The 16,315-nt window shown below is 45.6% G+C and overlaps 1 protein-coding gene across 2 annotated transcripts; it reads left to right on the top strand.

Moving 5' to 3' along the window:
- The first annotated feature begins 3,198 nt into the window (after positions 1 to 3,198).
- On the top strand, positions 3,199 to 10,127 carry LRATD2 (LRAT domain containing 2). 2 transcript variants are annotated; one of them, XM_050971353.1, is made up of 2 exons: positions 3,199 to 3,313; positions 4,129 to 10,127. In XM_050971353.1, exon 2 carries the CDS (start codon positions 4,134 to 4,136, stop codon positions 5,028 to 5,030), a length of 897 nt encoding a protein of 298 aa, XP_050827310.1. In that variant the 5' UTR covers positions 3,199 to 3,313; positions 4,129 to 4,133; the 3' UTR covers positions 5,031 to 10,127. The 2 variants fall into 2 exon arrangements, with proteins under 2 accessions (XP_050827310.1, XP_018769417.1); XM_018913872.3 differs by lacking the exon at positions 3,199 to 3,313 and adding an exon at positions 3,714 to 3,932.
- The last annotated feature ends 6,188 nt before the right edge of the window (positions 10,128 to 16,315 follow it).

Below are 16,315 nucleotides of genomic sequence, written 5' to 3'. Positions count from 1 at the left end.
CATAAAAGAAACGAATCCAAATACCCTTGGAGGACTTAGCTGTGGCTGTCATGGAAGGACACCATCCATCAAGTGACTCTCAGGTCATACACCTCCTTCAGTTAAGGACATGATTGATTTCTACAAAACTCCATGGAAGAACTTGCATGGACTTCACTAGGAAGTGGTTTATTTTTCCAGTGCCCCTAATTCCACCATGGTGTTTAAGCACTCTGGTTCACTAGGTCTATGATGTAGAGTGCTTACATGCCAAATGGAGCATAGTTTATCTCAGTTCTCATAAAACTCTACTGCAAAAAAGAAATGGAAGCCATTAAATAATTCAAGGGTGTCATAGCCATCAGCTGGCTGAATACCTGTGAAACAGAATGTGCTTACAGAATATGACACTAAACCTTGTCTTACTCAGAATCACTGCTAAGAAAAAAAAAAAAAAACACACATAGCAAGACTTCTTTTTCTCATCCTGGATATCTTTTTATAACAATAACAGTGTGACCACAGCAGTTCATATCCAAGTAAGGATGAACTGTGATTTCAAATCAATATCACCTTTTCAATCTCTGGATGTAAAATATGTGTAAGGTTGCAGTTGGAGCAACAAAATTATATACGGTTGGGACAAAAAAATACCTGTTACATCTGATTCTCAAAATTAGCTATAAGTTTAAGGCAACCACGATTAGCACTACAAAGGCCCCTGGAGGATAGCAGCAAAATAGATTAATAGAAGTCACTTGCTCCATAGATGTCCCACAGTCTCCAAGCCAAGAGGTGCAGTCCCCTCTGTATGCATCAATGGACTATATGGCCAAGCAACTTTGGCTTCCCAGAGAGCCCTCCAGCATGGCAGGTGTTTCTGCCTTAAAAGGGGCTATCAAACTTTCAGGCATATCAAATACCATACAAGACATATTAAGACCCACCAGAACAGTATTTTTGTGTCAGGAGCCTGTAGATGTGTTGCTGAATTCAACAATAGATTGAGAGCATATGGATGTGAAGTTCAGCAGTGAAAATGTTGGAGGGCTCTTGTAGAGCTGAGCGAGATAGATCTCACATAGATCGAACCCTGCTTCCTTGCAGTCTTTGTAGGGACTCAGATAAGAGGGCTGCTGGGATGAGCCCACTCCAGAAGCAAAGTTGTGTTTTGTCTGGGGTGCAGCCTTCTCTCCAAAAGAGAATTTACAAAGAAGAAATTCTTCTGCAATCTGAACAAGAGAACAACTGGAACCTGTGAGTGACCCCAGGGAGGAATCATACCTAGAAGTGTGGGCTTCCCTTTTGACTTCAGTATGTGTGCAAGCATGGCTGCTTTTAGGCTTAGAGATTAAGCAGAAGTTTTAACCATCATAATTTTAGGCACTATCAAAGTGACATATAGGCACTGTAGATTCTTTGTGGATTTTCCACCCAATTCCTTACCTACGTGTGCAGTAAGCCATTATGGATGTGGTTTACAATACAAAAATATTCACCAAAGGCTTCTTAGCCTAGAAAGCAGCAGATTGAACAGACAGTATGGATTCCATGCAGCAGTCATGGCAAGGAAGCTCAAAGAGACCCAAGATATTAAAGCAGAAAACAAGGTGCGGAAAATTAAGCATTGAGGTGAAATGAAGCAGACAAGAAAAAGAGAAGGCATGATAGAGAACTGCAAATCTTTGTGGATGTGCATGAACACACAAGTGACTGCCTGGGCCATACTGAGTTTCCACTCATGCACAGACACATCTTTCCACACATTGCAGAAGATTCAGAAACAAACTTGGTCTCAAACACAGGGCTGCCAAACATTTTAACCAAGAAGTATAACTGGTCTAGAGATAGGAAGATACAATGCTGAGACAAAGCTTCCAATGGAAACGGCAGAACATTAAAAAATCACTTCTATGATCAGTTTAGCTCCTCGTTTTAGGATACTCTCACACATCTTTAATTAGTGAAGCAATTTCACAATGCCCTGACTATGAAGCAGAACCCTCTTTTGTCCAACAGCAGCTATAGAGGAGAGGAACTGCAGGGAGAAACATGGAGTGCCCAGAAATCACATCCACATTCAATACATTTTGGACATTTGCCCAACTAGCCTTGATCTAACCCTGCCACAAAGGGTACGTCTAGTTTGGTGGGATGTGAAAGAAACGTGCACTGCTTGAAAACACACTGGGATGCAAACCAAAGTGCATGTGTGTCGGGGCTGGGTGTTTGGGAGGTTCATTTCAAAAGTGTTCCCATGGACATAGGCACCAACTGAATCCAAAACAAAAAGGTCCTGATTTGGGTGTCACTGCTGCAATTGTTTGCAGTGCCCCACCATCCCAAGCAGTGCTCATTTCCCAGTCCCAGATGGAGCAATTCTTCTTACCCCAAAGGGCAGGTCTGTATTTGAAACCACGGAGATGTAGAATCCGATGGAAATCGTATTCTTTGAGCCTGTGGGCAGAGCCCAAGGCCCTGGTAGCACAACAATTGCTCCTTCATTTGCCGCTATTTAGTGGATACTCAGAACAGCAGTTGCAGTTGGGCTTATAAATTACAAGACAACAGACAAAGGGAATAAATGAGACAAAATTAAAGACATTACTCCTACATCCCATAAATTATCTCTGTAGTCTATTTTAACAGCGTGAATTTACCAGTGTCTGTTAAAATAGTATGAAAAATAAACCCACCTAGCACACTAACTAGGCGTTAATGAAAAAGCAAAATATTGTTTTGTGTTCTCCAAAACACAGAAAGCAAAATATTCCCACCAGATCTCCTAATGCCTTTCCAGGGGAGAAAGAATCATAATCTTCTATATTGAAAAATAGACTGAGTCTTGAAGTCGGAAAGAAAATAAATTAATACACCTAATTACGCACTCCGCGCATGGAGGAATCGAAGGCGTTAAGCCAGCCCAGGAGAACCGGGCGCTTTGATTGTGCTCACTTAACAACTTCCCCGTCACTGTGCGCGGCCCCAGGGAGGCACCTCCTGGCGCTGCCCCGGGGGCAGCTCCGCGCCTCTGCGCGGGCACCGCGGCGCTCGCACGGCCGCGCACCGAGGCTCCGCTTCGCCTACCGGCCCCGTCCCGGGCAAACTCCGGCTGCGGAGCCTCCCCCCGAACACACCGGCGGGCTGGGCTGCTGTTGCACCGCTCCCTTAAAGGCGCCGCGCCTGTGCGAGTTGGGGCTGAGCGCGCTGCCCGCCCGCTGCCCGCGCAGAGCTGCGCAGCGGCGGCGCCGACAGCCCGCGCCCGACCTCCGCCTGCCACCAGCCTCGGCAGGGAACAGAGCGCTTGGCATGTAGGACCGAAGAGAGAGAAAAGGTGCGGGGCGGAGGGAGGTGAGGGGGAGGAAGCAGGGCGGGTGGGGGGGGGGAGGGTGGGAAAGGAAGGGGAGGGGGGGGAAAGAAAAGGAAAAAAAAAAAAAGAGCTGCCTCTTTAAATGCTGGGGGCTGAGCGCTTGCCGGGGCGTTCGTGGCGGATCCAGCCTCCCTCCCTCCCCTCGGCCGTGCCTCTCCGGGGCTCATGCCCAGCCGCGGAGCCGGCGGCGCGGCTCTCGGGCACTGCCGCTGCGCGGGGAGCAGCAGCCGCGCCGGGCCGGGGCCATGATCCGGGCGCGCCGCCGCCCCGCCGCCCGCTCGCCCTGAGCCGCTCCCGGCGCCGCGCAGCCGCCGGCCCCGCGGGGTAAGTTCGCGGCCGCCCGGTGCCGGGGGAGGGCGGGGAAGGCGCACCTGGCCGGCGGCCCGGCGCGGCTCACCTGGGCGGCGGGGGGTGCGCTCTCTGCCCTCCCTAGTTCGGACCTCCCGACCTCCCCAGGCGCTCGCAGCCCCTCTCTAACAGGTGGCTCGGTGCCTGCCCCGCTCCCCGGCGGCTCCTGCGCTTCTCTTGTTCTCCTCGCCGCCACCTAACAGGTGGTGGTGCCGCCGCGCCTTCCTCCGCACAGGTAGGGAAGACTCGTGTTCCCCTTCCCCCCGTCCCCGACGGGCTCCCGCAGCCCGGGGCGCTGCTAGAGACTGAGCTGAGCGGGGAGAACCGGGACGCCTGCGGAGGGGGGAGCCGCGCTTATGCCCGCGCTGCTTCTCTGGGAGCCGCTCACCCGCGCCCGCCCTCATGGCTCCGCCGTGTGTCTGTCGTTGCAGCGGGCATGGGGAACCAGGTGGAGAAGCTGACCCATCTCAACTACAAGGAAGTTCCCACGGCCGACCCGACAGGTATGGACAGAGATGAAGGGCCAAGGATCGGGGTCTCCTACATCTTTTCGAATGACGATGATGAGCTGGAGCAGCAGCAGGATTCGGTGCATGACCTGGGGGGTGAGAACCCTGCCCTGCAGCCTTACGATCCCCAGCTGCACGAGGTGGAGTGCTCAGTCTATTACCGGGATGAGTGTATTTACCAGAAGAGCTTTTCAGAGGAGGACACGCAGCTAGAGGAGGGTGATGAAGGAGATGGGGGGCATCTGAGCACCTACACCCCGGAGAACCTGCTGAATAGGTGTAAGCCAGGTGACCTGGTGGAGTTTGTGTGCCAAGCCCAGTACCCACACTGGGTGGTTTATGTGGGGGATTTTCAAGTTGTGCACCTCCATCGGCTGGAGGTGGTGAACAGCTTCCTCACCGACGCCAGCCAGGGCAGACGCGGCCGCATTGCCAACCGGCTGTACCGCTACAAACCCCTCAGCCCGGCCGTGGTGGTGCGCAATGCCCTGGAGCAGGTGGGTTGCAAGGATCGTGACTTGAGCTGGAGAAACTCGGAGTGTTTTGCTGCCTGGTGCCGATACGGCAAGCGAGAGTTTAAAATCGGCGGGGAGCTGCGCATAGGCAAGCAGCCCTACCGATTGCAGATCCGGCTGGGGGACAAGCGCAGCCACACGCTGGAGTTTCAGAGCCTGGAGGATCTGATCATGGAGAAGAGGCGAAATGACCAGATCGGTAGGGCTGCTGTGATCCAGGAGCTCTCCAGCCACCTACAGGCTGCAGAGGAGGAGGAAGAGGAGGATGAAGACCATCATCATCCAGGTGCTCAGACTGCTGTGGAGTAGCAGCCTCAGCACCACCATTCTGCTTAGCCTGGGTGATGGGGATTAAAACTGAAGGCTGCGAAATTGAGCTGTTATAAGCCTTTTGGGCTGCTTCGGTGCAGCTTCATTCCAATCACATGTGAAAGGAAGGGGGAAAGCTGCTTAAGTGTCTGTGCTTTAGTGCTTAACTCCTTCAGTGCTTGATGATAAAACCCCTGACTTAATATTTGTAGAGGATAAAACTCAGGGCAATTCTACCCCTCTCCTCTCTCACTTCTTTCCCTTCCTCTCTGCCATATTCGCACATAGCCTTTTCCTCAGCCATCTGCCAGTAGGCCTGACCCTACAAGATGCTAAATGCCTTTGACATCTACTTATCCGCAGAAGTTAATAGTATTTAATGCCATTTAGAAGTAGCCAACAACTTCCAGGCCGTGACCATGTAGCTCTGAACACGAGGATATTGTTTTCCCTTCTCTGCTACTGTTTCTCTTCAGCTGTGGCTTCTGTTGGTGTTGCAAGGAGCTGCTCCTCGCCTGGTTCAGGCTTTGTGGGTTTGGTAACCAGTTCCCCAGAAGGTGTAAGGCAGAAATCACCAATGATTTTAATGGAAAGGGTTTGATGTGCCTGGTGCCTTCTCAATTGATAGGAGGTTGCAGGTGAGCTGGGGGACCTTCTCCTTTGCCATCAGCATTTGTCTTTGGGGACAGAAGATGTATTTGTTGCCAGCAGTCCTAGGGAAGGAAGTTTGCCACCCCAGTTGTACTCTGCACACTGGTGTGTGTTGGGACTCCTACAGGCAGATGCTGAGCTGTGTCAGGGCTCATTACAGGCTGCCTTGACTTCTCCTAAAGCAAGTGGCAGAGCTCCTGATTATGTCTGTTAGAGGCAGTAGAGGCAGGTTGCTTATGTGTAAGAGTATGTCTTGAGTAAGCTGTCCCTCAAGAGGGTGACCTCTTGGCTGGGTGCTTCTGGCTGTGAATGTGCCACAGGTTCTGCACCACAGTGAGCACAACTGTGATGGAAGGGAGCACAGGCTGGAAGACATTACAGGGCTTAGGTGTTCCAAAGCAGTTTCCTCTTCATTAGGGATTTTGTGCTTTCTTTTTTTCTCATTTCTATGGTACGCAGCTGAGCTATAGCATTAGGGGAGAGGACATGCCTCCAAAGTTGTGCAAGTCCCTCAGGAAGAGGGAGCACAGTGCTGCCTGCCCTGAATATTCCCTGAACTTTTATTCAGCTGTTGAACAGATCTCCCACACAGGCAGCACTGTCAGATCTTTGTCTTGGGATCTGGGGTGTGTGAACAAGCACTGATTTGGAGGCAGTTTCTAATTCAAAATTCCTTCCCCTTATAACCCAATATGATGATGTGAACTTGAAGATAAGCTTGAGTTCATTTAAGTAATGGAAACTAACAGTGTGATGTAAACTTGAAGCATAATTAATATGGTCTTCCCCGAAGCTGTTTACAGTTATACCACAAATAGCAAAGTACTCCATGTCCTTTCCACCTCTGTGACAGGAGCAAGGTTTGTTGTTTAAGAATAGGTAGATACAAGCTTTTGATTAGTTAAGACTATATGAAGCAACTTTGCCAATTTGAGCCAAGTGGATTGTGGTGTCGTGTGTTCTGCCTAAAATATACAAGCTAGGATTTGGCCTATGAAGCACAAATCCAGGGGAGGGTTTAATACCCAGCTCCCTTAGAATGCTATAGCTCAGGTGCCTACACTGTGTGGTTTTTTCACCAATATGCAATTGTGTTATTCTCAGGTTACTGTGGTTGTCAAGCAGATGTCTAACCCTGTTTTGAAAGCATATCTACCCATATCTGATTGTGATAGGGTTAATATGTGGATGTCTGCACACAGGTTTTATACAACTACTAGTAACTACTGAAAGCTGAAATGATCACTGAGACAGTCTGAAAAAGAGTGAAGGAGAGTCTCTCTGTTGTACTTCTGACTGATATGAGACAACAGATTATCTAGACCATGAGCAAATGTCTAGCTGTGATTTCTTTCATACTGAAACCTTGTACATAACAAAGTTTATTTCACTGTATAATATAGCTATGTAAAATAATATTTTCCTAGAGATATTTTTGGAAGTTTAAAAAAAAACCCTTCATAACCTTGCATTTGAAAGTAAATTGTTATGCACGTTATTTTCCAGTTCTCTGAATGGGTTTATTTTTCATTCATGATCTAAAGTATATTCTAGGTCATAAAATATTGAAACTGGTATAAATGTCAAATATTATGTATCTACAGGGTACTAAACAGTAAACTAGTTGTGAAAATATTTTTCCTTTGTGTCTGAAACATCAGAACTATGACTCTCAGCCATTTCTCTCCTTCTGAGTTATCCTGAATTGTCTGGCTTTATTTTCTGTTCCTTTTTTCCCCGCTTTTTTCTTTTTTGTTTTGTTTTTTGGGTGATTTTCTTTTGTTTGTTTTAATTAAAAAAGGACCAAATCTGCTTGGGAATGGAGAGCAAAGCTTCTTTGACCAACTGAAATCTTGTCTTGTGCTGGTCTTGGTGCTTCTCTGTACCGGTCATGCCTTTTGGGATAAATTCCCCCACAGGCACAAGGCCTTAGCAAAGAATTCCAGAGCTTGCAGTGCTTTACTAGGACAGAGAGTGAAGGAGGAGCTTGCCTCACACCAGAGTTTGGCATGCATTCTGCTGTGTTATAAAACCTCTGTGCTCCTCTGGCATACAGGTGTTTGATATTTGGAATCATAAAGTTTCCCTGCAAGCTATGTTTGGGTATTTATTGTCCCCTGACATTCCATTATGTGTAAAAGTAAAAGAGGGTGGAAATCTTGGCATTTTTTAAAATTTTGTCTGAAAGAGGGCTACCTCCACACAGGGATTTCTTATTCCAGCAGATAAAGATGCAGCTGTTGAATCTTTAACAGGCAGGTCCTTTTCCCCTACTTGTTGATTAGGCAGTGTTATTTAATAGGTGCTACTAAACACCACTGCACACATTTCTAAGCAGTCTGGTTTTAAAGCCATGGACCTGTTATGACCTGGATGTGAGAAGAGAAATTGCTGTAGGAGCACATCTCAACTGCTTGGTTTCTTGCCTTTACTGTTCTTTGCCCAGTTATTGTCTGCAGAGTAAGCTGGGATTTCTGGAGCTTGATTTTAAAAAAAAAAGATCTCCCTGAAAACTGACTCATTTGTGTATGTGTCTACTTCAGGACTTTTACATGGATCACAAAAGAGAGGGGAAAGGAATAAAGTTCTCTGCATGTACTTTAACACAGAGAAATGCAGGTGTGCTCCTTCTGCAGAGCTTGTGCTTCAGCAAAAGTGTTAAGTCTATATTGAGTTTAAAGTTTTGAGTAGGCCGTACCTACTGGAGGCCACTTGAGAATCAGTAAGCCTATTCTTGTGCTTGAATTTAAGTGTATATTTACATTTTTTTATGAATGAGGGTCTGGAATTTCAATATGGTGTCTCTGGTGGGAACATGGAGCTTCTGAGGTTGCATAATCAACAGGGGAGAATAAGTAGTGCAGTGACAGCTGTTTCTCAAAGGGCCTCTTGTCCAAACAGAGCTCGTGGAACCCCACCCAAACTTTGGCCTCAGTTTCCCCCTGGAAATGCAGGAGCTGCACTGATTTGGTGAGAGGTGTGTTACACAGTAGTTGTAAGCTAAGCTGGTGATCTGCTGCATATTCCTCCTGTATCTTTGTCTCCTCATGCTTGAGTTTCCCTTGCATTTTAAGATTTAAAGTTAATAGAATTTGTTTTAAAAGCCCTTTGATTGTGCAAACATTAATCTGTAAAAATTCACTCATTTGGGCATATCTACTCTGTGAATATCAATATGCACATGTGAAGGCTGGCAAGGCTGAGCCCCAGATGTGTAAATGCAGCTCCAGCTAGGAAATGTAGATGAGCAGTCTTATTTCCCTGGAGTATTGGTGTGTTTGATGCAAATAATGCCTTGAAAAAGGCGTTGTAGTAAAACCTACAATTATCCGTTGATTGAGTAATTTTGAAAACACAATTTAGACATTCACCTTCCCTGGCAGTGAACAAAGACATAAACTGAAGACTGTTTTGTTATCCCTGATTCTGTGTGAATGCAAGGTATTGATTACAGCAACTCTAGAACTCCTGTGGCCAATGTGGTAGGCAGTTGCCAAGCAGGCAGGGAAAATTCCCAAAAGCTATTTCAAAATCTGTATTTTCTTACTTGGAAAAATACATTCTTCAGACTGAAGGACCCTAGACTATGGAAGTAAACTTTAAATTGTTTTGTATAAATGAAACCATAGTCAAACTCCTTTTGTTCATTTGATGTCACTATTCCACTCAGTACTATAATAGGCGATATTGTGTGATTAATCTGTTTCAGATTTTGAATGTAATGGTGGCTTTCTTTTCTTCTTTCTCTTCTCCTTTGGTTAAGTTTTACCAAAGGTCTGTCCTTGGGTATGTGAACTGTGTTGTCGAGTGGTTTCCCACTTGTGCTTTTCTGACAATTAACAGCACCAACCATAAAGCTAATGGCCATGTAGGAACAAATATTTTTTGAAAGCCAAATTTTAATTTTGTATAAGAGATCAGAGACTAGTAACTAAGTAGAGGTAGGAAATACGTTGTTTCCAACCACAGTTTCTATTTGTAAGAAATCTTCAATTAATTGAGTATGCTTGACTACTCTTAAAAATCAGTGTGCAGTGATAAGGCAAGGAGTATTATATCATGGGCTTAGACTTTCAGATTAGGCTTTTTCTTTAACTGTGAGTAGGAAGAAATCAGGGTGGTTTTGAACACCGGTGGTTTAGATGGTTTAAATTCCTTTGCTTTAATACTGGATTAAAAGCTTTCTGTAAATGCACACTTGAAATTCCTTACATTGTAACACTTCATGAAATCATCCACAATAAGAAGTGTAATCACAAATATGATTTTTTCCACCATAAGCATTTTCTGTAAGCTGTCTTTTGTCAGTAAATGTTGAATTGTTAGTGCAAATATCTTCTTTTCCTGAGAAAGAAGTACACATCATTGATTGTACCATTTCCTTCAAAATGAAGGGCATTTCATAGTAACTCAAAAGAAATAAAAGATTTATAGTGTCTTTTACAACCTTTCTTCTTTTGGTTTTTTTTTTGAATAGCATGTTTTCCACTAGCTCTTCGAAAAAAGTTGTAATTTCTCATGATGGATGCATCAGACACAAAACAATATTTTCACTGCCTTCACACATCAGATCAAAATCTAACTCTTTGGTTGTGTTCTTGCTTCAAAGAAAGAGGAAGAATAATCTCTATAAAAGGCCAGACCATCAGATGTCTAATAGGTGATAGCTGCTTTAAATCCTATGAGGATCTGGCCCATAATTTAATTTTTAAGTGGAAAATTAATTCAGCAGCAGATCATATAGTATTAGCTGGCAGCAGGGCTTGTCTTTTCTGCCAGCAACTGCTAAAGGAACAGATGTAGTGTCTGCTAGAGAGAGAAACGAGAGAACAGAACTCACAGGGAGTTTTTGGGGAAATCTGAACAACTGTTCAGTTTGTGTGTTTTGTCTCATGGCAGATCCATGGCTGGTGTGAGATCATTGCTCTACCCACACCAGCCTTAGAGACATTGCTTAGTCAAGGTGACAAGGGCTGTGTGTTGTGGGGAAATATTACACCCATGGGATAACCGTTCTTAATCCATTAAAGCCTTCCGCTGGATGCATATTCACAATGGCAAAACAATGATACAAGCAACAAGCTGTACTTGTCCTCAAGATCCTGCCCACAAGGAGCTATTTGAATCTCACACAAAAGGACTGAGTCAGCTCTGGCAGGGTTTCTTTGAGTGAAACCATCCAGAGGAAATCTAGCTGTAACAAGATGAGACTTCTGCTGGAAGTATCGGTGGAGACTGAGCTCTTCTGAGGGCAGCAGCTGTCCGTGACAGCTGTCTTATAGGTGTGAGAAAGTGAGACAAATTTTTATATCAGAGACAGCAGCTTTCAAGGCTGCAGCTGTGAATCTACCATAACATCGAATTTGTAGCTCTGGTATGGACTTAGGTGACTTTGAACAAGATGTATGAGGCACCTGGCTGTGCTCAATGTGACTGCAGGAGTGCCTGAATGTTCAGGTGTCTGATACTAGATTTGAAAACATGAAGAGACAAAAATGTGATTTGGGTGACTGGATCAATATGTGAAAATCCCTTCTCAGCTATCACTTAGCACTGAACACTGGAGGCCACTGAATTCTGAAGCTTCATAGTTTGACTTGGTTTTTGTGCATGTGTGTTTATTTAGTCACCATAGTGTTTTCTTGAGGCTATGGGCCTTTTATTTTTTTTTCCCTGAAGTTTCTCCAGGTACATAAAGCAAAGAAGTCCATGCATTCTCTCACAGCCTGTGCCCATAGAGAGCAGTGGCTGCTTCCAGAATGTATGTGACATCAGATATCAGAAAGAAGCATCTTGAAGAGGACATTTGCATTGCCCTTTTATGTCAGAACACACCTGAGCTAGAAATAGGGCAATTTAAAATGCAAGTACTGGGACATGGATTATGACAAGGTCTCTGCACTCCTGGCTAGTTTCTCTGAGCACTGGACTTACACAGAGAGTTTTTCTCCAGTTCCCTCTTCCATGCACTGTGGATCATTTCTAGCACAACACCCATGAATGTCCACCCCAGAAAAATCTGGGAGTGATGGGAAGGTTGAATCCCCATAATCCCCAGGGAGAAAAGGAAATCAGTCTTCAGCCTTCATCTGTCCTGAAATTCTGCTCAGGTCTCTAGGATGCTGTATAAAATCCTACTGCTCACCACAAACATTGCCATTGTCATTGTAAAGGAAGATGCTCAGGTTTCAATTTTTTTCCAAAGAGCTCTGCATTGTGGCAGGAGGCAGTGTCTGTAGCCAAAGGCAAGGTGCCCAAGGGCTAGAGGAGAAAGGAAGGGAAGAGGGAACAGCAAACTTGCATAATCATGGCAAATCCATAGTGATGGAAGGCCCCTCTGGATCTCCTGTAGTCTGCCAGTTTGCTCACAACACAGGCAACTACAGCAGGTTCCTCAGGGCTGAATCCAGTTCTATGGTTCATAACTCAGACTATGGAGACTGAGGATTTCTTAATGCAGCCTTTCACCACTTATGAGGAAGGTTTTTTGTATTTGAGTTTTGCCAAGGACCCCTTGGTCATCCATGACACCTCTGCTTGGCTTCTTGCATGCAGGAATGGACCATTCTCTGTGTTCCAATCCAATAAGCAGAGACTGCCTGTCCCTCCTTCAGCTGGAGGGTCAGGCTCCCCTGTATCCAGGAGAACATCAGCTCAGGCTCCTTTCCATCATCTGTGTAGCTCCAAAGTGTGCTGACCTCCTGCTGCAGCTCCTTCCCTTGGTCATAGAGGTGCTTCATCAGGACAGACCTGCAGAAAAGGAGCCCCAGGAGCACCCTGCAGCCTGAGATTGCACAGCTGGGTCCTCCCTGTGGCAAGGGCCCCAACCTTCCAGTTGCTCTCTCACTCTTACTGAGCAAGAGAAGAAGATGGAAAAATTCATGGGTCAAGATTAAGACAGGGACATCAGTGACCCATTACTGTCCCGGGCAAACCAGACACAATGGGGAAAATTACATGTATTGTCAAATTAAAATAGGTTTGAATGGTGAGAAAGAAAGAAAAAAATTAAACCAAATCTTTCCTCCCTTTTCTCTATGACACTAAGGGGTGTAGGGGTGGACATGGGCTATGGTGAGTCTCTCCCAGCCCCTCCTGGCTGCTCCCCCCTTCCTTCCCCTTCTCCCTGTCCTGGCACTGTGTGTTCCCCGGGCTACAGGAGTGTCTGTGCTCCAGCTGAGATGGTGCTTGAGGGGGACCTCTGCTCTGGGACTGCAGCCCCTCCTGCCCTCCTCCTCCTCCAGACCTCCACTTTGGGGTCCCTCTGCAGCTGCTCCCTCCTTGGATGCCAGTGGCACATCACCACCATTGCTGAGCATCTCTGTTGCTCTCAGTGGAGTTCCTGGCCCCTTCTGGGCAAGTGAAAGCCCCTGTCAGCCACAACACTGCTGGCTGTGTGCCAGGGCCAGCCACCACATAGGCCTCTCCCAAACACTGGATCCAAGGTCCAGAGGAAATGAAGAACTCGAAGCAGCCCTTGTTCAGGAAGATCTGGCAGAGCTTGTTGGAGAGGTCTGCAGCTTGCCAGAAACCTAAATGCTCAGGGAGGCTTATTTGTCTCCAAACCTAAATGCTCAGTGAGGCTTATTTGACCCCAGGTCACTGAGAATTGTGGTCAGTCCCTATGTCAAAATTTGTTGCTTGCATTGAGTCAGCCAGCAGAAATTAGCTGGGACTATTGAAAATTGAGTACCATATAAAAGTCTATGCTCTCTAATTTTTCCTTTCTCCTGAGCTTCTTCTGTCCTGTCCTATTCAGAAGAATCATTCTGGGACAAGCCCTGTTCTTTGTACAGTAGTTAGTGTGATGAGGTCTCCAGGTGTTTACAAAGTATTCATTAACTCAATAACCAGAGGGCAGAGGAAATGAAATGAGCATGTTCTGGACCATGAAATAGATGACTCACATCCATGGAAAAGGTTTAATTGAGCAAAACAGGTGCACAAGTGTACCTGGCTCACCACAGAAATTGTACCGAGGAAGACAAGCCTTGAGAGAGAGAAGGATTGAGACACCCTGACAGCACTCAGAGAAATGTGTGCAGTGCTTATGTAAATCCTGTTTGTGGAAAACAGGTCCCTGCACACAACTCATCCAGCTCCCAGAGAAGGCAGCTGGCAGCACTCTCCTTTACAAAGCTTTCATTAGAGATGTTGCTGATGTCCAGTGGGGAAAAGGTGCTCTGCTGGGAAGCTCAGCACTGCACACAGTGAGGAACGCATCCCTGATGCCCAAAGGTGTTACTCCTTTCATGCTGTTGTTTTGTCTTTGTGTTTTCTGTGCTTTTGTTCCTCAGCTTCTCAAGAAAGCAGTGCACCCTTGAAAGGGATGTGCAGAAGAGGGAAATATTCAGCACTGGGGCAGACTGGTGTGCACACTTAGCCTTGTGTTCTCTGCTACAACCTGTCCCCTGGAGCTCCCCTGAGATAGCCACACCCGTGCTTACAGGTAAATGGGCAGCTCACTCAGACATGTTTTCCTGGAAAGTGATTTCAAACCTCTGCTCTGCCTAATCCAGAGCATGGTCTTGGACATTAAACTTGAGCAAATGCTCTAACCAGTGCTTAGGGCCAGACCCATTTGCATTCTCATTAGGGCCAGACCCATTTGCATTCTCTGGGTCATATCAAAGCAGAATAGCACTACCAGCTGGAAAGAAGAAACCTCATGGAAGTCTTGCAGTTACAGAGAAGTAACTCTGGAGAAGTGGGATCCCAAGGCTTCAGTAGTTTCAGCAATTCAGGATGGCAGTGACAGGTCTCATCTCTTCCATGTGATGACCACAGCAGCACAGCACTAAGCAAGCAAAAGGGACAAAATCCCATGCTGGACTGTTCAATGTCAGGCTCAAAGGGACTCTGTAGGATCTGCTTGCAGTATGTTTTCAGGAGGCAGAAGAGCACACAGCTCATGGGCATGTACACAGACATGCCAGATGTTTGGAGGTGTTGGGCCAGATCTTCTCAGCCAAGGAAGTCAAGGATTCCACCTTAAACGTCAGTGGAGAAAAATTTGTTGGTTTTACTGCTATTATAACAACTACAGATATGATTGAAAGACACATCTAACTATCAAAAAGTAGTTTCTAATTACCTCCAAGGATAAAATTATTTATTTTTTTCTGCACACAGCTCTTATTTGCCCACCTTAAATAGGCCCTAACAGAGGTTTAGGGCTGTTTACAGCCCTTGCGTGTCCAGATGCATCTCAGATCCCCAAGTCTAATGAGTTCCCATCACATGGATTAATTATACAACAAAGCACAGGAAAGAAAGCTGTTAAATCTTAAATTAAGTTATTAAAATATTACTTCAGAAATTCAATAGCAGCTTGTAGCCTGTGGGAAGTGAGTCTTCAGGGAAAAACACCATTTGCAGGTGAGGAGGCACCAGGAGCCTTAAGGTGGCACCTTATCATTTTCGTGGGGAGGAGGTGCTGACCCCTGTGGAGAAGCTGCAGTTATAATGAGGCTCTTATCCAGTTATCCCAATACATTTGTGATGGAAGCTGAGGAACTAAATAAGATGCTAGCAGGATATAAATAATGAGGTGGTACATGGCTGTGTGTTGGAACTGAGCCACTAAAGCAAGATAATGGCAAAGGCACAAGCTTAACTCACATTGTGTTATTCCTGTGGGAAAGGGGGTGGGAGGATAAAGCCACATGGAAAGCTGATTCCTCAACTTGTAGTGAGTAACATAACTCCACAGCCCTACTTGTCTTTGTTCAGAGCTGGAACAAGCAGAGCTGCATTATTGCAGAGGTCTAGCCCTAGGTGTGAGGCAGGATTCCAGCTGAATGTGCTCTCAAAGTCTAAACACACAAAGGCCATTTCTGGCTTCACATAACTAAACCCATGCTGAGAAAGGGAAGAAGCTGCTGAATGCCTGGGCCTAGATTCATCAAAGAATGAATTAATCAGTGTCCCACTGAAAAGGATTTGAGCTTATGCATGACTGCTGTGATAGTCTGAGGCTATCAGAGTATACATTATTTTATGGTCATTTCTTGTTACTATGCAAGGCATAACTCATATTTCTCATTAAACATTTCAATGTAACACAGCTTATATGTGTCACATAGTACAGCCTAGTAAAGACACAAGTTTGGGTTTTAGAAAAAGAGCAGTGATTTTTAAAACTACCAGCACCAATGATTTTCAACATGATTGTGCTCTGCCCTTACCCTCTGCGGCAAAACCTGTGGCAAGAATTCCTAACAGGAACATCAGTCAATTGTACAGCAGTGTGTTGTGATGGGTTTGCTCAAATATCTTTCAGTGAGATAAAGGAGTTTCAAAGAAAAATGACACTATTGTGAATTTTCCCTATTTTGTAACTCTATACAACCAGATTTACAGCTTGTTGAAATTCTTTCCTGCTTTGATTAAAGGACAAAGAATTAAGTAAACTTCTCTGCAGATTTTAATGGAGAAAAATAGTTACTAGTAATCACATTCCTTTATAAAGTACATTATGCTGTTTACTGGCCCGGCCTCCCACAAGCTAAATATATAGCCCAGCAAAATGAAAAAGAAGTCTTTCCATTGAGAATGATCAAGGATGTATTGTGGGTAGCTGATCACTGGTGAACTGCAGCAGAGAAAAGAGTGATTTTTTTTGTTTTTGTAAA

Source organism: Serinus canaria, chromosome 2 (genome assembly GCF_022539315.1).
Source record: "Serinus canaria isolate serCan28SL12 chromosome 2, serCan2020, whole genome shotgun sequence".
Taxonomy (NCBI): Eukaryota; Metazoa; Chordata; class Aves; order Passeriformes; family Fringillidae; genus Serinus; species Serinus canaria.
The sequence above is the reverse complement of the archived record's forward strand: the minus strand, read 5'-3'. Positions and strand labels throughout refer to the sequence as shown.